Source organism: Pelodiscus sinensis, chromosome 2 (assembly GCF_049634645.1).
Source record: "Pelodiscus sinensis isolate JC-2024 chromosome 2, ASM4963464v1, whole genome shotgun sequence".
Classification (NCBI taxonomy): domain Eukaryota; kingdom Metazoa; phylum Chordata; order Testudines; family Trionychidae; genus Pelodiscus; species Pelodiscus sinensis.
This window is the reverse complement of record NC_134712.1, coordinates 46,158,101-46,183,854: the sequence shown is the minus strand read 5'-3', so window position 1 is coordinate 46,183,854 and position 25,754 is coordinate 46,158,101. Positions and strand designations below refer to the sequence as shown.

The following is a 25,754-nucleotide window of genomic DNA, read 5'->3' as shown; positions in this document are numbered from 1 at the left end:
TAGATCTTCAGGTATTGTGATTTCCTGAGCCAGGCATCAGATCTCCATTCTCCGTGTGTAAATCAGATATGCCCAAATGAGATAAAATGTTAAAATGTCACCCCAGAGAAAATGTGCATGTAGCTTGGAGGCAGGACCATCACAAAGGGATGGGAGGATAGGTCCAGCAGCAGTCCTACCAGTAGAGCTGGGAGACTAGGCAAGGTACAATGAGAGAAATCAGTTGCCCACATAAAAATGGGAAATGACTGTCTAGGAAGGAGTACTGTAGAAAGAGATATAAGGGTCATAGATTTTGTTGCAGATATTTTTAGTAAAAGTCATGGACAGGTCAAATTCACAGAAGCTCTGACCTGTCGCTAACTTTTACTAAAAATATCCCTGACCAAGTTGGGTTCGATTGATCCCCACACTACTTCAAGAGGGGCTGCTTCAGGGAGTAGGAGCTTCCTGTAGCAGTTGATGGCTGTGGGATACCCTGGCTACCTACACCTCCGGGAATCCCCCATTGCCCAGGGGGACTGGGAGTGTGGGAGTTCCCCGCCATCTAGAGGGGCTAGAACCTTGGGTTCCTCTACAGCAGCCTGGAGCTGCCCACCATCTCTGGCAGCCACAGTGGCTAGGAGCAGTGGATATCCCCACTGCTCCTGGTGGCCAGAAACTGGGGGATTTCCTCATGGCCTTCTGGTGTCTGGAGCTAGGGGATTTCACCCATTCCCCATGGCATCAGGAAGCTGCAGGGGGAGTATCCCCACCACCACCTGTTTGGAGCTCAGGTTTCCAATGCTGCACCATACCTGGTGATCAAGAGTCCAGGGGTTCCCCTGCCACCCGGGATGGCTGGGAGCTGAGAGGTAGTCCCACCCTCCTCAGGTGCTTGTAGCTCTGGTGTCTGCAAGAGACAGAGGGGACACCCCACTGTTTCTTGCCCCAGTGGGCTGCGGGGATATGCTGCAGCTCCCTACCACTGCAGGCTGAAGTCATGGAAGCTGTTGGCAGTCACTGATTCTGTGACTTCCATGACCTCTGTGATTAAATTGCAGCCTTAATCATAGTGGACCACAAGTTAAATATGAGTGAACAGTGTAACACTGTTGCGAATAAAATAAACATCATCCTGAGTTGTATAGCAGGACTATTTTAAGTAAGACACAAGAATTCTTCCACTCTACTCTGCACTGATTAGGCCTCAACTGGAGAATTATGTCCAGGTCTGGGCACCACATTTCAGGAAAAATATGGACAAATTGAGAAAAATCCAAAGAAAAGCAACAAAAATAATCTGTCTAGAAAACATGACCTGTGGGGGAAGACTGAAAGAACTAAGTTTGTTTAATGTGGAGAAGAGAAGACTGAGAGGGAACATGATACAGGTGATCCCCGCACTTACAACCTAATTGATCCCTGGAAAACCATTGTACGCCGAGCTGTCATAAGTTGAACCCTTATTTCCCATAGGCATAATGGTAAAATGAGGGTTCTGTTCCTGGCCCGCTTTGCCTCCTGGGAGTTGTAGTCCCCAGTGCACTGTGCCCAGAGCCAGCCGGGGACTGTGCCAGGTGGAGGCGGTGCGGTACAGCACAAGCTGCTTGCAGATCCAGCTGGGGCCAGTGCCAGGTGTAGGCGGCGGCTGGAACAGGGCGGTTGTAAATGCGGGGCTCATAAGTCGGGCGGTCATATGTCAGGGGTCGCATGTAACAATTTTCAAGTACATAAAAGGTTGTTACAAGGAAGAGGGAAAAAAATTGTTCTTGATCTTTAAGGATTGGATGAGAAGCAGTGGGCTTATATTGCAGCAAGGGAGGTTTAGGTTGGACATTAGAAAAAATGTCCTGTCAGGGTGGTTAAACACTGGAATAAACTGCCTAGGGAGGTTGTAGAATCTCCATCTCTGGAGATTTTGAAGACGGGGTTTGACCGGCACCTGTCAGGGATGGTCTATATCAGTGGCTTTTCAAACTTTTTTTCTCATGAACCAGTTGAAGAAAATTGTTGATGTCTGTGACCTAATTTGACTAGAGTGTAGGCTCCAGGGTGGAGCTGAGGATGAGAGCTTTGAAATGTAGAAGGGAGCTCTGGTTTTGTGAGGGGGGGTGTCAGGGCTGGGGCATCAGAGGTTTACATTCAGCAGCTCCTGGTCCATGGTGCAGTGAGGGTGCTAAGTCAGATTTCCTGCCTCTCCCAGCACCACAGACCATGCTGCGCCCCAGAGCAGCCAGCAGCAGGTTCCCAGCTAATGGGAGTGCTAGTGCTTGGAGTAGGGCAGTGTGGAAAGCCCTGTGCACTCTCCACCCCCATCCCCACCTAGAAGCTGGGCCTGTTGCCAGCTGCTTCTGGGACGCAGCGCAGTCTGCAATGCCAGGACAGGCAGGTAGCCTGCCTTAGCACCCCTACTGGTCATCTGATCCCAGTGCAGCAACATGACCCAGTACTGGGTCATGATCTGTAGTTTGAAAACCACGGGTCTAGATGGTGCTTAGCTCTGTCATGAGTGCAGTGGACTGGACTAGATGACCTCTTGAGGTCTCTTCCAATCCTATGATTTAATGAAATAGGAAACAATTTTGTGTGGGTCGGCAAGTCTTTCAGTGGCAAGAAGTATTGAAAGCAGGCTGAAGTCTCCCCCCTGCCCTTAGCCTTTCTTTTCCTTGACCAAGTGACACAGGAATCCAAGTTGCAAGCTTTACCCTGGGTGATGTAATGGAAACAGACTCAATTTGAAATTGTCTGGCAACTGTGTAAAGATCACAAGGTAATAGTAACCACAAAGTGGAAGCTCTGTTCCAGGTGTGATGGCATTTCTCCTGCATGCTTTCCCTTCAAAGAGGAGATATAATTGAGCTATTACGTAATCAGATCTGATCTCATGCAGGCGAACTAGATAATTCATCCCAACATGGCCTCTTAAGATATTCAGGAAATAAATTCCATTCCTTGCCTGATGGTGTAAAGTTAGGCTACTTGTCAAAGCAACTAGAATCAGAGACAGCGAGCATACTGCCATTAATAAGCCCGGCCAGGGGAGTTGGGGAATGAGCTGATTCATTTTCCATAAGAAGAAGCCAGTGGAGCCTGATTATGATGGAAAGATTTTCTTTCCCTCAGCTGAAAATTCAGAGGACACACAGCAATGATTGCACTGTTTGCTCTTTCCCGGGATGATTCCTGAAAAGTGTATTAGGTGAGTTTCCTTAGTGGTGGCACAAGGAGCAAAGAATAACACCTCTATGGGCCAGGAAAGGCGCTTGCACCTGAAGGAGGCCCTGAGACCCTGAACAAAGTCTTATTTGCCATGCTGTGTTGCCTCCTTATGATTATGAGAAAGCATTGTTTTTTAAAAAGGAAATAAAATGAATAGATTCTCCAGTCCTCTCCTCTGGAAGCAAACTTGACTGCAGTGAAAGGGTCCTATCACAAGCAAAGGGAGGATATTTTTGTAGGTGTCATCTGTTAAAATATTGGCAGCCCATCACTGTGCCTTTCATAGTATTTTTTTTACTATGAAATTTTTTTTTTACAAATATACTATATTTGTTCTATTATTAATAAATAATAATGGTGCTTTCTAGACACAATAGGAAGTGACTCTAACAGGCATAAAAAGTGAGTCGGGTATAGATAGTTTAGCAGTGATGAAAGTTTTTGTTCCAGGATACAAGACCAGAAAGTGCTGCTGCTGTCACTGACCTCCACATGGCATTAGCATTCTGAAATTTTTTTTAGGTTTCAGATTGTCTGGACAGGCTTGCAATGTGAGACCCAGCCACTATGCTGGGAGCTCATTCTCTGTAAGCCCAATCCTCCAGGTACTGAGCATGCTTAACTTTCACTGAAGTCAATGGTAACTCAGGGCACTGGACACCTTACAGGATCAGGCCTTTTGTTGCCAGTGAGGTGATCTCTTTAGCACTTTGCTGAACAAGAATGATATTCTTTTGTCACTGATGGTCTCTAAAAAAAAAGGAGGGGTCATCATATATTGTGGTGACATAAACTAAAGCAGGTAGATTTATCTATCCAATGGATTTATTATGGTAATACATTTGATTACAGTTACTGTATATCTAGTGAACCTTTTGGTATTGTTTCATTTGTGCTGATTTTAAAGTGTTTATTACTTGCTGGATTGAAAAATACTTAACCCCTAAGGATTAACCATCTGGGGATGCAGATGGTCACAAACAAGTGATTTATACTGGTTTTTTGAGCAGCAATCATCAGGCAGAAAGAGATGACTAATGTGTGAAGTGACACCTCTTTTTGACTCATTCTCCATATGATCAGCTGTGCCATGCCACACAGTGCTGTGTTCAGAGCTTTTCTCTGCAGAATCCAAACATGGGTTGCAAAGTCTCTTTTGCATCAGTGTTCTCTAAGTTCTTAATATGAAAATAATAATAAATTCAGGGGATTGGAATATTAGTCTTGTAAACTGATGTTGTGAATTCAAAACTCACTAGTTTTGATTTAACTACTACAAAAAGCTACCAATGGAAGTAGTTAATCTCCATCTGTTAAAGTCTTCAAATAAAGACTGGTGCCTTTCTGGAAGATATCCTTAGTCAGAAACAAATTACTGGGCGTAGCACACAAATATCTGGATACAATTCTAAGTCCTGTGGTATACAGGAGATCAAACTAGATGATCATAGAACCATAGAATCATAGGACTGGAAGGGACCTCGAGCGGTCACCGAGTCCAGCCCCCCGCCCTCAAGGCAGGACCAAGCTCCGCCTACACCATCCCTGACAGATGTCTATCTAACCTGTTCTTAAATATCTCCAGAGAGGGAGATTCCACCACCTCCCTTGGCAATTTATTCCAATATTTGACCACCCTGACAGTTAGGAATTTTTTCCTAATGTCCAATCTAAACCTCCCTTGCTGCACTTTACGCCCATTACTCCTTGTCCTGTCCTCAGAAACCAAGAGGAACAAATTTTCTCCTTCCTCCTTGTGACACCCTTTTAGATATTTGAAAACTGCTATCATGTCCCCCCTTAATCTTCTTTTTTCCAAACTAAACAAGCCCAGTTCATGAAGCCTGGCTTCATAGGTCATGTTCTCTAGACCTTTAATCATTCTTGTCGCTCTTCTCTGTACCCTTTCCAATTTCTCCACATCTTTCTTGAAATGTGGCGCCCAGAACTGGACACAGTACTCCAGCTGAGGCCTAACTAGTGCAGAGTAGAGCGGCAGAATGACTTCATGAGTTTTGCTTACAACACACCTGTTGATACAACCTAGAATCATATTTGCTTTTTTTGCAACAGCATCACACTGTTGACTCATATTCAACTTGTGGTCCACTATGACCCCTAGATCCCTTTCCGCCATGCTTCTTCCTAGACAGTCGCTTCCCATCTTGTATGTATGGAACTGATTGTTCCTTCCTAAGTGGAGCACTTTGCATTTCTCTTTATTAAACTTCATCCTGTTTACCTCTGACCATTTCTCTAACTTGCTAAGGTCATTTTGAATTATGTCCCTATCCTCCAAAGAAGTTGCAACCCCACCCAGTTTGGTATCATCTGCAAACTTAATAAGCGTACTCTCTATCCCAATATCTACATCATTGATGAAGATATTGAACAGTACGGGTCCCAAAACAGACCCTTGCGGAATTCCACTTGTTATCCCTTTCCAGCAGGATTTAGCACCGTTAACAACAACTCTCTGACTACGGTTGTCCAGCCAATTATGCACCCACGTTATCGTGGCCCTATCTAATCATCTAATGGTGTCTTTGGATTTTAAATCTAGGAATAATAATAATGATCCCCGCCTTATGATTTTTGCTTCCTAGGAGCATGCAGACTGTATCCTGCATCCAAGATGTTTAATCTCAGAAATCATATAATTTTATTAAATGTTATTTGGTCTTAACAGAGATATTGAGGAAAATATGCATTTTATAAATTATTATTACTAATATTACATTAACACCCACAGGATGTTAGGCACAGAACAGCCATATTGCAAGAAACAGTCTCTGCCCCAAAGAGCTTACAATAGAAAAAGACAGACAACATGATTGTGTCAGAAAAAGGGTGCAATATACAAGCAAAGTGGTGGCAGTGATAACTGGCATATGTCTTGATAGTTTCATGTATTTTAATACAGAGGATGGATCACTTGATGAGTCTTGTTTCATTCATTTTCTCTGAAGTACCTGCCATTGGCCAGTGTCAGAAGACAGGATACTGGGCTAGGTGGACCTTTGGTCTCACCCAGGATGGCTGGTTTTATGTTCTTATGCAATAATACTTGTCATTTCTGCAAACTCTCCTAACCACCTCTTTACCTAATTCACAGGAGAAGTGAATTTTATGTTTGGGTTCAGACAAGAACAGGTTGAATAATGATCTCTATCTTAGAAGTCTCAGAGGGGCAGCTGTGTGAGTTTGTAACCTTAAAAAAATGTGTAGTCCTGTAGTATATTAGAGGCTAAAAAAATGTATATATAATATCATGAGTTTTTGTGGAGCTTCTTCAGATGAGTGGAGCAGTGGAGCAGTGGATTAAAAAAAAAAAAAAGCTCTACTTCAAATGTCATATTGTATATGTATATGATATGTATATGATTGCAAAATATATCATTATACATCTTATTATGTGAATTGAATGTCTTGGAATATGATCCCTGAGTCCGATACATTGCTTTCTTCCTTTGCTATAAGGATAACAGATTGACATGTCACTAGTGATTGCAGTATTGAGACAAAGTGGTTTGCCATTTGCCAGGTAGATTACATTATCAAGATTATTTAGTCTTCTTTACATTTTATGAGAGTAAAACATACGTTATAAGAGTAAGTGTCATTTTTGGTTGTCATCATTAGTTCCTTTGGTTTTCATATGTAGTCCCATTTAGTATTTCCCATCTGTTTTATGTTTGCTTGGTTTTGTTTTTTTGGAAGAATTCACTCGAAGGAACTTCTTAGCATATGTTCAATGTGCCATGGGGGAGGGGGCACATGATCAGGATTCATCACTGAATCTGGTTCACTGATTGTATCATTAGGTTCCCTGGGTAGGGCCGGGTACAGACTGGGAGTTCAATGTCAATGCTGATCCATGTCCCCTTCCATAGGAAATACAGGATGGTGCAATTTATGTTGGAGCTGGGCCTGAAGTGAACAGTGACTTGATTTTCTCCCCTGCTTATCGCCACATATATTATAGGTATGTCTACATTGCACGGGTATTTTGAAATAAACTATTCCAGAATATTTATTCCGACATAGCTTATTTTGAAATAGCATGTGTACACTGCAGGGGACCCTTAAAATTGGTCCAAAGCAGGCTTCCCTAATGTAGATGTGTTATCTTCATTTAGAGTCCCAGAAGGCAATGGGGAGGAATAACTCAGACTGGCCCTAGTGAGGGGCTATTTCAAAACAGCAGCAGTTGAGTGTCTCCACGTGCCTTATTTCAAAATAGCTATTTTGGAATAGGTGCTATTTCTTGTAGAACGAGGTTTACAGATTTCAGAATAAGCCATCTGTTATTTCGAAATAACGGAATGGCTGAGTAGACACTCACATTGTTATTTCAAAATAACGCTAGTTATCTCGAAATAACGGTAAAGTGTAGATGCAACCATAGACACACACAGGTGCCCAGCCTGTAACTGGATCCAGCTGACTGGACCTTTGCACTTATGCAGAACATCTATGATTTCCATAGAACTCTATATTGATATAAAATTTCACTTACGGGAAGCCAGTTGCAGGATCAGAGCCAAACCTTAGGAAAATTTGGATCTGGATATAGAGCCAAACTTTATAGCTTGGACATATCGCTACCATGAGCCAGAAACTAAAGTCCAAATGCACCTACAAAGGGTTCAGAAAAGGGCAACTAAAATGATTAGGGGTTTGGAACGGGTCCCATATGAGGAAAGGTTAAAGCATCTGGGACTTTTCAGTTTAGAAAAGAGGAGACTGAGGGGGGATATGATAGAGGTTTATAAAATCATGAGTGGTGTGGAGAGGGCCGATAAAGAAAAGTTATTTATTAGTTCCCTAAATAGAAGAACTAGAGGACACCAAATGAAGTTAATGGGGAGCAGGTTTAAAACTAATAAAAGAAAGTTCTTCTTCACACAGCGTGTAGTCAATCTGTGGAACTCCTTGCCAGAGGAGGCTGTGAAGGCTAGGACTATATCAGAGTTTAAAGAAAAGCTAGATAATTTCATGGAGGTTAGGTCCATAAAAGGCTATTAACCAGGGGATAAAATTGTGTCCTTGGCCTCTGTCTGTCAGAGGCTGGAGAGGAATGGCAGGAGACAAATCGCTTGATCATTGTCTTCGGTCCACCCTCTCTGGGGCACCTGGTGCTGGCCACTGTCGGTAGGCAGGATACTGGGCTAGATGGACCTTTGGTCTGACCCAGTATGGCTGTTCTTATGTTCTTATGTTCTTATGTTCTCATGTTCACATTTTGGGAAAATTTAAACTGTGATCCAAATCCAGGTCCAAACTCCATGGCTCTGATTTGTATGGAGTTTTGAAGAAAGTAGTCATGTTTATTTCACGAAAATGTAAACAGAGGATGATCAAAACAAGTTTTAATGGTGTGCATTAGAGTTCTTTACTGGATTTGTTTTTATTTCTGAAATATACATCCATCACAATCCTTGTGTGCATTTATAAAATACAATAAACACCACAAAGCTGTTTTACTATCACAAAGATAACCCCTTCCCAAAAGGATAGGTAGGCAATCCAGTGAATATGATGGCCTTTGCCATGTCATTTTTTCCGTTAAACAAACAGGTGTATTTTGGGAGAACTGAACAGGGCTACGCTAAAATGACATTTGCCTGCTCAAAAAATAAAAAAAAAGGAAGATAGAAATGAAGTTCAGTATGTCCAAGCTGAAAGCTATCAGTGCTTTCTTTTTCTCAGAAGATGTATACTTCATGGCTGTGTCTACATTGGCATCCCTTTCCGGAAAAGGGATGCTAATGAGACACTTTGGAATAGCAAAATCCACGGGGGATTTAAATATCCCCCGCGGCATTTGCATTTACATGGCCGACGCTTTTTTCCGGCTTGGGAATAAGCCGGAGAAAAGTGCCAGTCTAGACGTAATTCTCCGGAAAATAAGCCCTTTTCCGGAGTTTCAACGTGTACTTAGCACTTTTACAGCACTTCTTTGCAAAAATTAATAGATTTTACTATAGTTAAATAAAATCTTTGATTAGTTAGCAATGTCTGAATACTGACTTATTTTATTATTTTATTCCAAGCATTATTTTGCTATTCATCACCATAATATCTAGGCTATTTAAAACAAGTAGTAAAAATATGAAGATTATTCCAAAATATTTTAAAATACTCAAGGTAAAAACCACACATTAAAATGTATTTGCTTCACAATGTATAAGACACAAATTTATTCCAGCAAATACATTACAGTCAATGGCAACACATATGAACATTCTATCTTAAACAGAGATTCATTTTTTAAAATCATTTTTGTGAATTGTTACATGGCCTTCTGTTTAGATATATTGGTTTTAATAAAATATCTTCACTTCTGCGTAATTCTTAATTGCCTGGAATTAGGTTCTCACTTGTCTGCCCTTCAGTGGCTGGGGAAGTCGGTGATTGGTCACTGTGAGGCTACGGAATTGGGCCAACTAAATGAGGAGAAAAGAGACACAGTTAGCTTCCAACTTAAATGCCTTGTATTAAAAAGAAGTAATATTTCTTAGGCTGGCTCTATAGTTAGTATTTTCTGTTCATGCACTTAATCCAAAATCTTATAATTAAAGCAATCATCAACAAATGGAAATAAGAAGTCCACTGCTATCAGCGGAATTCTGACAGCATTACATTGGAGTGACACAGTTATGAATTAGGATCTATACTTTTAGATACCCATTCAAATTGTTTGATCACTTAGTGCATTTTATCACCTTTGTCACTGGAAAGTATACACATCTATCAGATATTCAGTGATGGTGCTGGTGCATCTGTGTAATAAATCAGTTCTATAAAGAAAACAACTTTTTGTGAGTTTCCTTACTACTTTGCCCCAATATTGGTTTACAAAACTGCTTTTTTAGCCAAAACTCCTTGTACAGGTTGAACTTTTCTACTCTGGCACTCTATCTCACTGGCTACCTTTCTGTTTCAGTGATGGTCTAATAAGACAAGTGAAAATAAATGAAATAAGCAAATAGTATATTTTCCCTTAAAATAGCAACACAGGCTGAACCTCTCTAGTCCGGTACCCTCAAGACCTGACTGGTGCTAAACCAGAGAATTTGCCAGGCTATGGGAGGTCAATATTGTCTAGCAGCATTACCAACACTTACACTGCTTGCTGGGCTCTTAGGAGACATTTAGGAGTAAATAAGACAAATGTTTACTGAGCTCAATAACGGCACAGAACACTGAGAGCCAGAACTGGTGGCTGTAAAAATGTATGGGACTGTGGGAAACTTGGCCACACCCATGATAAGCGGACATCCAGCTAGCTAAAATCATGCTAGACCATGGATATTGCCAGACCAGAGAATTCTGGACTAGAGGGGTTCAAACTGTGTCAGGTTTCTATCAAGCATACACGTTAATGGCCTCAGTGTCAAGATCTCTTACTATGTATTAATGAGTTGTTAATAAATGAGCTCTCAGTACTTTTTATCCCAAAAGATCCAAAAGCTCTTTATAAAATTGTATACAAAACTTACACAGAAAGGACTTTGTTCATGGTGACATGCACCCACCTCTAGAATAATAAGTGGCAACACTTTCATGGCATAAAGTTACACAGACATATAGGAAATAAAGTGAAAAATAACATAAGGTTTTTCATGTCTTAGATGTTGAAAATGAGAAAAATAAAAATAAACAAATCATGGTGCACAATTAGATTATACTATCCTCTGTGTTCTCTATGAAGAAAAATCTTGTTTTCTTTGTAGTACTATACCTGCTCTGAACTGACAGTAATAGGTTCCTTATAGATAATCCAGGTGACACTCTCAAGAAGAGGAGGATGAGTCAGAGAGCCAGGATAGGTCCAGTAATCCAAGGATCCAGGAAGTAAAGTTGATGGGTCAAAATTAGTAAATGGAGCTTTTTTACCCTGTGGAAAATGTATTTCATTTAATGAGAATGGTAGTAAGAGTATATGTCAATCAGTTATCATATATATAGCAGCCCAGTGTCTGTGACTCTGTAACTCTGAAACACTGGCTATTCCCTCTGGGCGGCGCTGTTGACTCCTGCCGTGGCGCTCGGCTGACTTCTGCGCTGCTCAGCCGAGTCGCCGCATAGGAGCAAGCGGCGCAAGTGGCTGTTTGGGGTCTGCACTCCCCATGCAGCATGGAGGTGCTGCACGGGGAGCGCAGGGCCTAAATGGCCACTTGCGCCGCTTGCTCCCGCGCGGTGGCCCAGCTGAGCGGCACAGAAGTCAGCCGAGCACCTTGGTGGGAGGCAACAGCGCCACCCAGAGGGAACAGCCAGGGGGCGGGGCCTGGATAAGTGTGCATCTCTGACATCAGGAAAGGGCACTGGATTCAAAAGGAGGAAAGCAGAGCAGACACAGAGGACGCGGAGGAGACAGAGAGGAGAATGGAGGAGGCAGAGGACAGCAAGAGAGAGAGTGAGAGACACGCAGCAGGAGGAGGAGAAGAGAAACACAGAGTGAGAGGTGGGAGGGGGAGAAGAGGGAGAGAGAGGCAGGAGGCGGATGAGAGCTGAGAGAGAGAGAGGGTGAGGCAGTAGGAAGAGAAGAGAGAAAGAGGCCGTTTGTGCTGCTTGCTCCTGTGCGGCGGCCCAGCTGAGTGGTGCAGAAGTCAGCTGAGCGCCATGGTGGGAGGAGAAGTGGGGCAGGCAGTGACGTACACGCCCAGGGGGCGGGGCCTGGACGAGCGTGTATCCCTGATGGAGACAGAAGAGAGCGGAGAGAGAGTGAGAGGCAGGAGGGGGAGAAGAGAAAGAGAGTGATGGAGAGAGAGGCAGAAGACAGAGAAGAGCTTAGAGAGAGGGGGAGGCAGTAGGAGGAGGAGGAGAGAGAGAGAGAGATGGAGTGAAAGACCGGAGGCTCAGGAGAGAAGACCGACGTGGAGAAGAGACCTGAAAATCCTGTCTTATGATGGGCTAATTGGCTAGTTGTTTATATAATAGTTGAGAGTAAGAGTGGAGATTTTTTGCATTATAAGAAAGAGGGGGGTTCATTTTAAAATACAGGTGTTCTATGGGACCAAACCTGCAAGGTGATGAACACCGTGGTCCTGAATTTAACAGGACTACTTATATACATAAGTGCTTTGCTTGGGATCTGATTGCTGACTTCCTCCCAAGATCAAAGCCATAGCCTTCCACAAATACTGTATGGGACATACATGCTATATCTTAACTGTGTTGACATTCATAGTCTGTTTTACTTGAACATTTGAACAGCATGTATTTATGTGATAAACTGTAGAGATGAGGTAAAACTAAATCCAGTCAGTAGATGGATATATGGTGCTAAATGCTAAAGATGAACTTTAAGTGGATGGATACACTTAAAATAAGTTAATGGGAACTGACAACTCTTATTTTACAGGAGGCCTTTGGCAGCTTATATGCTGAGCACTAAGACTATAAATTATTCTTTTGCAATTTTATAAAGGTCATAATGTGTGTGTCTACTCCTAGACTCAGAAAGGCAATTTAAGCTGGACATTCAATATTGCCCCTAGATGATCAGTTGATCTCTGAATTTATATGGCAAGTATACAGATGGAACTGCTATGCAAAGCAATCTCATCACATTTCAGACTGGCATAAGGTAAGGAACACAACTAACATTTTCCAGAGTTCTAAATCAGTATCCTACTCTAAAGTATTGTGACCATGCAGTGATGTTTACCTTAGTCTTTATCGAACCTAATGCCGTCACAATTTTCTGTACACATTCATGAGGAGGACCAACCTTCAAATATAAACATAGTGAGAAAATTGTTGAATCGTAAACATATAATTATTTTATATTAACATTCCGCCTTCTACTCAAAGATCTCAATATGATTTACAAATATAAATTAGTTTAGCCTCACAAACCCACTATAAATTAGCAAGCCTCTTCTGAAAGCAAAAATTTAGAGCTGGGGTTGGGGGAACCTAAGACCCTAGGGCCAAATGCAGCCCCCGACTTGCCAGGATCCTGTCTCTGAGGCTCTGGTATGTGAAAGGAATGTGGGGTGTGTATTTCCCCTCAGTCGGGAATCAGGTCAGTGAGGTTGGTTTTTTTTTTTTTTTTAGCTTCTCACTTGTGTGCTGATTTTTCTGTGGGTCAATGGCCCCCAATCCAAAAAAGGCTCCCCACCCCTGATTTAAAGCTAAGCAAATCATTCATAAAATCAGGATGACACCATTATTTGTGTGGAGTAATGTGTTAATTCCCAAGTAGTCCCACTGAAATAAGTGGAACCATAAGTTGAACCTCTCTAATCTGGGACTTTCTGGGTCTGGTAACAACAGTGGTCCAGCAGGACCATGGATGTTGCTTGACCAGAGAGCCCCTGGACCAGAGAGGACCAGAAGGCTTACAGCTGGGAGTGGAGCCAGGAGCTTGGTGGCTGGGAGCAGGGAGCCCAATGGCCATGGGTTGGCTGCAGAGTCTGGAGGCCCTGGGGCAGCGGAGCCCAGCAATGAAGGGGCCTGGTAGTGCAGGGCTGGCTGCGGAACCCTGCGGCTGGGGGGCAGTGGAGTCTGACAGCCAGGACTAGGGCCCCATGGCAGGAATGTGGAGCTGGAAGCCTGCTAGCTTCGGGGCAGCAGAGCCTGGCGGCCCAAGAGCAGGGATCCCAGAGGCGGGGCTGGCAGCAGAGCCCACCGGTTAGGAGGGGAGCACAGCCCAGTCTGCTGATGGACCCAAGCAGAGCCCAGAGTCTGAGTAATGGCAACAGAATCTAGTCAGTAATTATTAATGTATCTATCAAGCATACCCTCTTGTTATTGTGATTTCAATTTCCTTCTTTCTTTGAAAGTATTCAATACTTTTTTTTGCTAATTTAATTTTAACTTTTTTGGATTTATTGTGAACTGTTCTTTTCATGTCAGGCCTGGATATCTATGCATCTGAGTTTAATGTTTGTTTTCCAGTAATACCTGCACATGTGATTGACTTGAAAGTTACTTTCCATGAAGGTTTATGTCAATAAAAGCTGATCTCACAAATTAGTATGGAAAGGAAAAACAAAAGGGTGAGTAAGGGCAATTTACTTAAGTAAATCCTGTTAGCTCAGCTCTACTAAGTATAATTACATCCCTTTTCACAGATAAGGAAATTGAGGCAGGGCATACTTAAGAATTTTTTTTCAAGGCAACAGTGGTAAAACTGGGAACAGAACCTTGGTCTTCTGATGCCTCATTCAATGCCTTAACCATAAGATCATGGTTCCTCTCATAAAAGCTGAATATAATTTTGGCTCAGTTATTTTTTTAGATTTATTGTGAATTACTTGAGTTCAGTTTGAGTTACACATAGCAATACAATGTCTTCCCATGCTCTGGAAGAGAAAATTTTGGAAAACAGCAATAAATGGGATGTGTCTTGTGTAACTTTTTAGGCTAAAGCTATAGTTAGTTACTTATAACTAAAGTAAAACAAAGAGTAGGCCAAATACAGGCAGTCCCCGAGTTACACAGATCTGACTTAAGTCAGATCCGCAGTTATGAACGGGGCCGTCTCCCTGGTCTCCAGCAGATCAGGGAGAGGAAGCAAAGCGGCAGAGCACGCGGGCAGCGGACAGCCCAGACGCTGCTCAGCAGCGGCTGAATCTGGACGCCAGTTCCGACTTACATACAGATTCAACTTAAGAACAAACCTATAGTCCCTATCTTGTACGTAACCCGGGGACTGCCTGTATTCAGAAATATAAACTCAGAGGTTCCGCAGTGCAAAATTGTTTTTTATCCTTCAGAGGAAGCATGATAAAATGAGTTTAATAATGAGTTGCCCATTTCACTATTTGGGGTTGAAAAAAAATAACCAGACTACTGAAATCAAAGGAAAGTCAACATGGCTGTGGGTCTCTAAATAGAGATAATATTGCTTTGTCTTGTCCCCTTTCTGAATGGACTGTGGTTTGTGGATCAGATAATATATAAAGCATTGATAAAAGGGGAAACAAAAGAGATAAAAGGGGGTTTCAATATATCGTGTAACTGACCTGCAGAAAAACAGCAATGATTGCCAAGCCATCAGGCTTATCAGAAGCCTCAGCAAAACTTGAATATTTGTCTGAATTCCAGTGAACCAAGTGAAGCTAAAAAGCAAATGAAGGAGAAATAGTGACCAAAGCCAACAACATTAGAGGCAAACCAAAACTACATTCTTAGGGCTTGAATCTGCAATTGGCAGTGTGCGTATGAACTACTGGTCCATCATGGAGAGCAGTGGAGCTAGTGGCGTGACAAACAGTTATGCTTGTGATTTATGCAGGCATATTTAGAGGCTAGTACATACAAGAAGCAGATATTTTAGTGTCTTTTCCTTTAAATATCAGCTGAAAAGGGGCTTATGGTACCTTCTGTTCAACACCAATGTTTTTGCCTATAATACCTTGTTATTGAGTGTTGCATCTTTCACATGATAATAACATATTTAGAAATCTGGAAGTCTTAGAAATTATATGCTGAAGTTCTTAATTCACATGAAATTATTTTAGAATAAGTTAGCAACTGTGTAACTATAGCAGTTTAACCTGGTTTTATTGCACAGGGGTGGGCAAATAACTTTCTCGTGATCTAGATCACTGGATCCCATCCACGGGCCAGTATTTGCCCACTCTGGGTGATAAAACCAGGGTTAACCCCCAGGGTTAGTGGGCCGCCACTGCTATATTTACCTGTGACTCTGCAGGTACAGGCACTTGAAGCTCCCATTGGTTGTGGATCATTGTTCCTGGCAATGGGAGCTGTGGGGAGTGGTGTCCCAGTCTGTGCTACTTCCCACAGCTCCCATTGGCTGGGAATGGTGATCTGTGACCAATGGGAGCTGCAATCACCCATCCCTGTGGAGATCCAGGGAAATATAGCAGCGGCAGTCTGCCAGGGACTAACCAGGGCAAATTGCTGCCATTTTATTGTCCGTCTCTTGTATAGTATCTTCCATCAATAAATCAGAACAAGTGGTATGTTTAATTAAAAATGGCAGTGGAAGATCAGTAACAGAAATTATGCAATGAATACTTTTTTTGGTTTAAAGAAGTAAAAATGGGAAAGTTTTTCCCAGCTATGATTTTAAGCTAAATTGCCATCTTTTTTCAACTGCAACAGCTTTATTTAAAAAAAAATATTTTAAATGTCTGATTCAAAGTAATCTGTAAAACATATTTGTATAGGGACTGTATTGCTCAAACACAGTCCAAATTCATTATCTAATTATAGCAGGAAGCAGTTCTAAAGGGAGGCCCCTTTCATATCTGGGCTGCATACGTGAGATAGCTATAGCACCGTTAACAGTGGAAATTTTTCCTAACGAAGATTGTTGTGCGATGATGCCTAAATTATAAACAAATGCTCTAGTCTTCTCATTATATTCATTATATGCAATAATCGTCTAAAATCTAAAGATTTGCTAAAGATAACACTGAATAAGTTGTTCTTGGCATATTGATAAGGGAAAGCAAACACAAGCAGTCACATCACAAGAGCCTTTCATTCCTTGAAAAGTGGGTCTCAGTTCCCTTCCTTCCCTTATTTTCTTCCAGCTTTGCCCTCTTACTGCTATTCTCCTTAAGAACTAACAGAAAGCCACAGGAAGTCCAGCAACCAGCATTAGGCTTGATATATGAGCTGCTGAGCATGTCCAGCTCCCACTGTCTTCAGTGGGGGCTCTGGGTAATCAGACCCCGTGCAAAGCAGCTGGAGTCTGATTCTGTAAAGAGTTATGCATGTGGTTCGTTAGCTCCACTAATGCCAATAGGACTGCTCACAAGAAAACTCACACAGTTGAAACACTGGGCCCTCTTTTTGGTGCTGGTGGATATTTAGGCAAACAAGTTTGAAAATGTTGGCTTCAAGCCCTAACTTTCACCTGCAAAATCCCCTTTGCATATGCAGAGCAGGTTGTTGCTTGTGCAAATAGATGTAACTACCCAAGCAGAAAACACAGATACAGATGTTTCAAGAAAATTTGACATGTGCATATATCCATTTAGGACTCAAGCTTTGAAAATGTGACCTTTCCTTTTTGTTTCATTGACTCTACCTCTGAGGCATATTTTCTACCATCCACAGTGTGCTCAGAGCCATAATCATCAGTCCGGCCCCAATGGAAGTGAAACTGTTGCAGCCTGTAGTTTCCAGTGAGAGGTCCACCAGTCACCACTGCACAGAAATGAAATAACTTGTTAAGATCAAGTTTGGAGACAGACAGCACAGGTATCATCACATCAAAAAACTTTCTTACCAACATATAGACAATCAGAATATTAGCTCTATTATTAATCTACCGTAACATGTAATTTTTATTTGAAAATTAAAAATAAGATTGTTCATGATTTAATGCAAGCCTTTAGAAATAAAAACTGTGATATGTACATATTATGGCTTAGTTATAGTAAAACAGCATGCCTGTCAAATTCAACCCAAACATTTATGTAAACCATACATGAACAGAGACTATTAATTCCTTAAGCAAGGAAACAAAAACCAGGGAAACATACAGTAGCAGCAGTTCACTAGATACAGGATTAGTATTCCAAGAGTGAGAGATGGAAACAACCTATTAGATCACCCAATCCATTCCTTCTGCGGGCAGAAGAGACTCTGCCACTATAGATCTTAATTGCCTTTCTGTGCAAGAAGAAAAACTAGTAATGCACATAAGATACTCTGAGTCTAACATATTAGTTTTACCCATATTTTAAAGCTAAGCTAAAATGTTCTTGTTAGTGATGTTGTAGGTCACCGTCAATGATATGTACATTACCAAAATACAAAGGTGTGTTCAGTCCTACTGGCAGATAGAAATCTGCAGTTGCTTAACCATCACACTAAGAATTTCTTGCCTGAAAATTCTTTCAGGGAATTGTATTAGTATTTGCAAATTAGAATAGTCAAATAGTACCTTATTTTCCCTTTATAAAGCAAGGCTAACTCTGTAATTCAAATCTGAGTAGAGTCTTGTCCATAGGAAACTCACCAGAACACAGCCATGGCTGTGGATATTTTACTACCTGGAAAAATCTGATCAATCTGGCCAATTTTAAATTTGCTTATAATAATAGAGCCCTTGCCAACAAATCCTAATTTTAAAATGATGTATTTCAGATCCTCCATGGAGTGTAAAGTTATATCACTGCATTAGTATTCTAAATCTGGGAGCACATTTGAATGGGTATTTATGGAGCTGAACGTCCATTTGCTTTTGTTTCTAGGCAAGGGTAAGAAAAAAGAATGTGTAAAAACAAACAAAAGAACCCTGTTCACTAACCTGATCGGTTATCCTTGTCCTCAAAGTTCACATGGAAGGAGTGTCCAATGTTGACAATCTCTTTGCAGGTGCTCAAATTCCAAGTGACATGGAGATGCCCCAGAGAGGGATCTTTTTTTACATTCTTGGTTTTAATGTCAATAGGAGACTGAAGGTTTCCATTGGCAACTGGGTATAATTTGTGCCACTGGTCAGGTCCTAGACAGACACAAATAATCTCATTTAGTTCTTAATTGCTACTTTAGCTTTAATATATAATTCCCAAATTGTGGTGGTTTCTTCTTGAATAGTTGTAAAAATAATCATAGACTCATGGAATACTAGAACTGGAAGGGACCTCAAGAGGTTATCAAGTCCGGTCCCTGCCCTCAGGGCAGGACCAAGCACCATCTAGATCATTGCTGACAGATGACTATCTAACATGCTCTTAAATATCTCCAGTCTTGGAGATTCCACAACCTCTCTAGGGAATTTATTCTAGTATTTAACCACCCTGACAGTTAGGAAGTTTTTCCAAATTTTCAAGCTAAACCTCCCTTGCTGCAGTTTAAGCCCATTGCTTCTTGTCCTATCATCAGAGGCCACAGAGAACAATTTTCTCCCTCCTCCTTGTAACACCCTTTTAGATACTTGAAAACTGCTATCAAGTCCCCTATCAGTATTCTCTTTCTAAACTAAACAAACTGAATTCTTTCAGCCTTCCCTCATAGCTCATGTTTTCTAGATCTTTAATAATTTTTGTTGCTCATCTCCGGACCTTCTCCAATTTCTCCACATCTTTCTTGAAATGTGGTGCCCGGAACTGGACACCATACTCCAAATGAGGCCTAAACAGCCCAGAGTAGAGCGGAAGAATGACTTCTCATGTCTTGCTCACAACACTCCTGTTGATGCATCCCAGAATCATGTTTGCTTTTTGCCACAGTGTCATATTTAGCTCGTGATCCACTATGACGTCTAGATCCCTTTCTGCAGTACTCCTTCCTAGACAGTCACTTCCCATTTTATATATGCAAAACTGATTGTTCCTTCATTAGTGGAGTACTTTGCATATCTCCGTATTAAACTTCATCTTATTTGCCTCAGACCATTTTTCCAGTTTGTCCAGATCATTTTGAATTATGACCCTATCCTCTAAAGCACTTGCAACCCCTCCCTGCTTGGTATCATCTACAAATGTAATAAGCGTACTCTCTATGCCAATATCTAAAGCATTGATGAAGATACTGAACAGAACCAGTCCCAAAACTGACCCCTGCAGAACTTCACTTGTTATGCCCTTCTAGCATGACTGAGAACCATTAATAACTACTCTCGGAATGGTTATCCAGTGAGTTATGCACCAATCTTATAGTAGCCCTGTCTAAGTTGTAGATTAGTCCTCTTTAAATATAAAAAAATGTATCACTCTATATGGTCTGATCACTGATTTATGTCTCCTTTTATCAAAAAAGAAAAGAAAGAGCCCATCTTGGTCAGTTAAATTAGTTTGCTATTAGGGAAAGTTATTCTTACCATTGTCACCTTCATAACTCCAGTTTAGACTTGCCATGTTCTTCTAACTGCAAGATATTGTCTTCAAAGAGAAATTGGTGGTGCCTGTAGTTGCTGATTCTGGGATGAGGCCAGTGCTTTTCTTCACTACAGAATTTCTGCGTTAGGCTGGGGTGTTTATATACATCACCAAGTAAGGGATTTGGCAATACATTATAATCAGATTTTATAGAGTCACCTGATCTCATGACACTAGAAATGGGTAAAGAGAAAGAGGGAAAAAGAGAGAGAGAGAGGGGGTTGGAAGAAAAAGAACAGAGGTTTACAGTCTATGTATCCTTACCATTTTGATTCAGTGAACATGTTAAATTATAAGAGACCAATAAGATTTTAAAAGTTAGACCCTTGTATTTGTTTAAAGGTTGGCAAAAGGTATCTGACACATTAAACCTCCAAGGCCAAAATTTGTCTTTGAATTCAGTGGGAGCAGCTGAGAGTTCTTCATTTTTAAAAATCCCAGACATTTATTTAGATGTCTTAAATATAGACTCAGGAACCTAACTTTAGGCATTTATTTTTTAAAATATTGGCTTTGGTACCTTTGAGTAATGTAAAATACATAACTCAGACAGTTGAAATAGTTTAACAAATGTGTTAATTATAATGCAAAATAATATTCTTCTTAATAATAATTCAGGTCCAGACCAACTCTCGTGGATCCAAATATAGCAGGGATGGTCCCAGACTTGAACATGTGGGGGAATAATTTTAGGGATAGGGTCTGTAGTGTTTTCTAGGGAGGGGAGGTCCTCACTGAGATATCCTTCTCAAGACCCACTTTGTATGGATTTTCTGCAAGAAAATCTGTACCATAAATGTTTATTCATAAACAATCTAGATATTTCTCTCAAACATTAATCTAGTCATTATGGTCCTAATTCAAGATCCTGTCCCTTATTCTGGACAGCACTCAAGCTAAGGGGGGGCTGAATTGGGATGGAATTTAAACTGCTTTTCTGAACATGGGCTTATAGTGTCAACCTACCATCTATCAAGTGGTTTCAGATCAATAAAAGTGAAGCTCTTTTTTTATAATAAAATATTTGGGCCTGATCCTGCTTTTTTTATTAAAGCTAAACCAGTTGGATTTTGCTTGAGTAAAAGTTGCAGGATCCGGCTTTTAAATGCCTATCTGTAGGATTTCACGTATAATAAACTTGCACTTCACCATACCACAGTATAATTAAATAGTTGTGCTGTTTATTTATTTCCAGTTGTTAATAAGCACAGAATTTCAAGGTAACAATTTCTACGTAAAATAAGGTTCAACATAACATATTTAAACATTGCCCTGTCATCCTGCGTTGCAAAAACATGAACCTGTTTATGTTTTTCTGTTACTGCTGCAAACCATTTTTGGTAGTAAACTGCTGATATCAGAATCATGCAGCTGTCCAGAACTGAAGACAGGCACACAAGATACTGTTGTGTTATTTTTCTTTGCATAGCCTGCAGAATTTGTCATGTTGATTCCAAGATTGTCTATGTCGTATATTGTAATAGGTGAAAATCAATATAATTCCCTTAAATAATGGAAGAAATGAAAAAATTATTCACTCGCACTATATGTATAAAATATAGACTTCCATTTCACACCCAAACTCTTCCTGTGTTGCATGTTACCTGTATGCTAAGATGGCCAATGCGAAATATGTATATGGAGAGATTTATAGCAAATCCACTGTACCAGAGGTTGAAAACCCAGAGTCTCTCTAGTAAAATAATAGATCATTGAAAAAGCAGACAACCAACTTTATAGTATTCTCCTATAGAGAGTTCTGAAACCCATTTTGATCTGCCAATTTTGCTGGCTCTATCTATGAAACAGTCTTCTGCTCTAATAGGATATCAGAGCAACCACATCTTAAGAAATTAAATAAGAATGGAAGAGTTTTGGGTGAAATTTTCTCTAATTCTTTAACAGCTAAAGAAACACATTAGTAGGAATTAGAGCCACCAGAAACATAGATCTTACTCTAATTGACAGATACAGGGGGATATACAACCTGGAAAAGCATGTTAAGGTATCTTTTACTATATCAGATAATTAACGACAATTTTCTGGCTATGAAAAATATTCTTTCTGTGCGAGGTGAGCATGGCAGACACTCAGTAAAAAGATCTCCTTAGTGGAGCAGCCAACTTTCAGTGAGGTCTGATCTTTCCATGTCTCATCTGCCAATCTTTGAAGTAATCTTAGAACACCCATTTAATGCTATGGGCCATTCATGACTGACAGGACAACTGTTTTGTCTGTTGAAATCCAAAACAACTGGTTCATATTCCCCCGACTGGTGCATGCCCTTTTACACCCTCTCAGTGAACTTCAAAATTTATTTCTATCAGTCTTGTCAACTCTTGCGATTTTATCACTAGTTTTGTGATATTGTTGTTCATATTAACATTCTTACTTCCCCAGTTGCTGGGAATCTCAGCTTTTATTTTTTTTAAGTAAGTTATTAGCCCTCATGGCTAAAGAAAAAAAACTTTAATATTTGAAGCAAGTGCACCCTAAAGGGTCAGAAACCAGAAAGCAAACAAAAATTGGTCTCTTTCAGTACTAACCTTCTATGATTCAATAAATGTATCATCTTAAAGAATCTCATGATTTTTAAGCCAACCTAATAATTTTGGGGGGAAATCTCATTTATGCTTTTTGAACTTTTGTGGTTGGCAATATTGACCTACAGCCAAAATGTCTACACATGAGTAAGAAACTGTATTTGGTTTAAGTCAAAGCCTTGGTAATTGCAGCGATGTTGTTAAAGAATTGCTTAAAGACAGTAACTGGTAACAAATGGTTGTTTTTAATTTTATCAGGGTTTTCCTGTTTATTTGTTGATGATATTTCCTATTAGGTAACCAAAGTACATGCAAGAATGACTGAAAACAATGGAAGATACTTTCTGATAGCTTATTCATACCACCATGTTCTTAGGAAAATCTATGGAAAAATGATCATTATAAAAAGTAATGATGAATGAAAGCTTTTTTGGATACAGATGTAGCGCCTCAGATTACAGATAACTAAGGGCTAAAGTGTATGTGTATGTGATGCACCAGGAGCAGTAAAAGGAAAGAATTGCCTGAAAGGCACAGTTCCCTCCCGGGTTCTACCTTGTTCTGGGTAGAGGGAAGTAATTTTCTCTGGCCTATGCAAACATTTAATGATGATATCAACTCAATATGTGCTAGCCCTTTTGTCAGGCAGGCAGAACCAAAGTTCCACTCTTTCCCTTGTACATGTCACCCTAGGCTGCAGGAAGGGGAAGTAGCAGACACAGTTTCTGCTGAGCTCGTGGACCTATGGTCCATTTAACCTACACAGGAGTGCAAAGGAGAGCTCTTATTCTTTGAGGAGCCCAGAATGGGTACCCAGTCTAACTCATTATCTATACCACAAATTATTTGTAATGATGATGATAGTAATGTGAGTAAAGAGAGTTGAATTAAAGGGACAGTGCCATATACTTTACCCCAAATTAAAAAGGTTTTACAAAACGTAATACAAATTGTAAACAATACATTATTTAAATAATATACAGTCAAATATCATATTTTTAAAGAGGCTGTTTTATGTTTTATCGTGTTGTTCACTGTCCAAACATTGCAGTATTGTATTATTGTATGAAAATCAGGAAAAGAAAATGAGAAGAAGCTGGCTACAAACAAACTGAGAAATACAAATACTGTAGTAGAAGCAATATAAATAGTGAAAAGTGCATCCAGTTTTGAAACCTCTTTCAAAGTATGGACTCTATGGCAACTTAGATAAGGACTGAGTCAGATCTACAGGTTTTTTTGTCCATTTTTTAATAACCTGGTATTAATGATAATCTATGGAGCAAATGAAAGACATTTACCATTCCACTAGGAAAAATAGCCAGCAGTAGGATAAGAAGAAAATATAATAGAAAAATAGCATTTATAAAAAGTAGTTCTTTCTCTTAATGCACACAAGACATCAGGGGTACGTCTAGACTACATACCTCTGCCAATAGAGGCATGTAAAATAGGCTACCCGACATAGTAAATGAAGCGGGGATTTAAATATCCCTGGCTTCATTAAAATAAAAATGGCCGCCACGTTGTGCTGGTTCAGCTGATCATCAGCACAGTGCGTGAGTCAAGACACGGATCGGTCGACAAGGGAAGCCTTTGTCGACCGCTCCCTTATGCCTCGTGAAACGAGGTTTACAGGAGCGGTCGACAAAGGCTTCCCTTGTCAGCCGATCCACATCTTGACTCATGCGCTGTGCCGACGATCAGCTGAGCCGGCACAGCGCGGCAGCCATTTTTATTTTAATGAAGCCGGGAATATTTAAATCCCCGCTTCATTGACTATGTCGGATAGCCTATTTTACATGCCTCTGTCATCAGAGGCATGTAGTCTAGAAGTACCCCAGATGTTTAAAGGCACTCTTTGAAAAAGGTATTGGACTCAAAAGCAGAAGAACTGCTATTCCTAGGGAACTTTCTAGAATACAAGCTTAGATTCCATCCACCATAAATTAATACCTCAACTTTTGGGCCTATCTTTGTGGGTCAAGGAACATGTTAGCACTTTTTCAGCAAACTAAGATTTAAGAAATATAACATTTTGGCAAATAAACCATTGACAGTAGCAGAAGCAGACCCATGCTACCTAGACCAGTGTGGACAAAATCTTAACAGCTGAGATCTTGATCCTGCAAACAATTATGCATGTGTTTAACTATGTTCATATGAATACACCCATTGTCTTTAATGGGACATTCACACACATAAAGTTAGACATATGCATGTGTGCTTGTAGTGCTGGGGCCTAGAAGCATAAAAATTAGATAAAAATAGTAGAGTACTAAGTAGAATGGCTGTTTCATGTACCGGATAAAAAACCATATTTTTTTGAGAAATTGCCACCAAAAATCTTCATCAAAATTACAAAAAAGTCATGACCAGCTTGTATTGTTTAATTTTTGTTTATATTTACAATAAAATAACAGTTTTTTTATTATTTATATTGTTCTGCTCAAAGTAAATGGGGGTATGTCTACACTACCCCGCTAGTTCGAACTAGCGGGGTAATGTATGCATACCGAACTTGCTAATGAAGCCCGGGATTTGAATTTCCCGGGCTTCATTAGCATAAAGCCGGCGCCGCCATTTTTAAAAGCCGGCTAGTGCGAACCCCGTGCCGCGCGGCTACACGCGGCACGGGCTAGATAGTTCGAACTACGTAGCCATTCCGAACTATCTGTACTCCCCCTGTTCCACGAGGAGTACAGATAGTTCGGAATGGCTACGTAGTTCGAACTATCTAGCCTGTGCCGCGTGTAGCCGCGCGGCACGGGGTTCGCACTAGCCGGCTTTTAAAAATGGCGGCGCCGGCTTTATGCTAATGAAGCCCGGGAAATTCAAATCCCGGGCTTCATTAGCAAGTTCGGTATGCATACATTACCCCGCTAGTTCGAACTAGCGGGGTAGTGTAGACATACCCTAGGGGATGTCAGATGATCCTTCCTCTAAAGCTACTGTAAAATGACAAGGCGACAGAAACTTCAGCTCCCCTTCTATTATGTGGCATATGCTCCTGCTCCCTAGCTGCTAATGGACGTTAACTTTCACTGAAGCAGGATCAGGCCCTGTTCAAACTTTTGACACAACCTTCCTGATCCTGCCCCCTGCAAATTGCTCAGCATCATCACCTTCCACTGACTTTCTGGGCCTTGCATCAAAAAGTTGAGAGTACTCAGCATATTTCAACATA

General features: G+C 40.8%; 1 protein-coding gene and 1 long non-coding RNA gene across 4 annotated transcripts in view; one reads left to right on the top strand and one right to left on the bottom strand.

The window, feature by feature from the left end:
* Positions 1-8,558: 8,558 nt before the first annotated feature.
* CA1 (carbonic anhydrase 1) lies at positions 8,559-20,125 on the bottom strand. Of its 2 annotated transcripts, XR_012901341.1 has the most exons (8): positions 19,967-20,125; positions 18,452-18,649; positions 17,225-17,343; positions 15,183-15,278; positions 12,878-12,940; positions 10,949-11,104; positions 9,930-10,004; positions 8,559-9,650 (listed from the first exon to the last, which is right to left on the bottom strand). XR_012901341.1 is itself a non-coding variant. In XM_006112983.4 (7 exons), exons 1-7 carry the CDS (start codon positions 20,001-20,003, stop codon positions 9,573-9,575), a joined length of 747 nt encoding a protein of 248 aa, XP_006113045.1. In that variant the 5' UTR covers positions 20,004-20,125; the 3' UTR covers positions 8,559-9,572. The 2 variants fall into 2 exon arrangements, 1 of the variants encoding a protein (XP_006113045.1); XM_006112983.4 differs by lacking the exon at positions 9,930-10,004.
* LOC102449488 (uncharacterized) overlaps positions 17,272-25,754 on the top strand; it is a 38,430-nt gene continuing 29,947 nt past the window's right edge. For both annotated transcript variants that reach the window (XR_012901343.1, XR_012901342.1), the window contains exon 1: positions 17,272-17,397. This is a non-coding gene — a long non-coding RNA (uncharacterized LOC102449488). The remainder of the gene's footprint in view (positions 17,398-25,754) is intronic.

What these genes read in the sequence shown, in the direction of transcription:
- CA1 (XM_006112983.4), bottom strand. Translation starts at nt 20,003, where the DNA reads ATGGCAAGTCTAAACTGGAGTTATGAAGGTGACAATG. An exon ending in TCATTGCTGTTTTTCTGCAG is followed by an intron (nt 12,941 to 15,182) that starts GTCAGTTACACG and finishes TTATATTTGAAG; the next exon opens with GTTGGTCCTCCTCATGAATG. An exon ending in TAGGTTCGATAAAGACTAAG is followed by an intron (nt 11,105 to 12,877) that starts GTAAACATCACT and finishes CATTTTCCACAG; the next exon opens with GGTAAAAAAGCTCCATTTAC.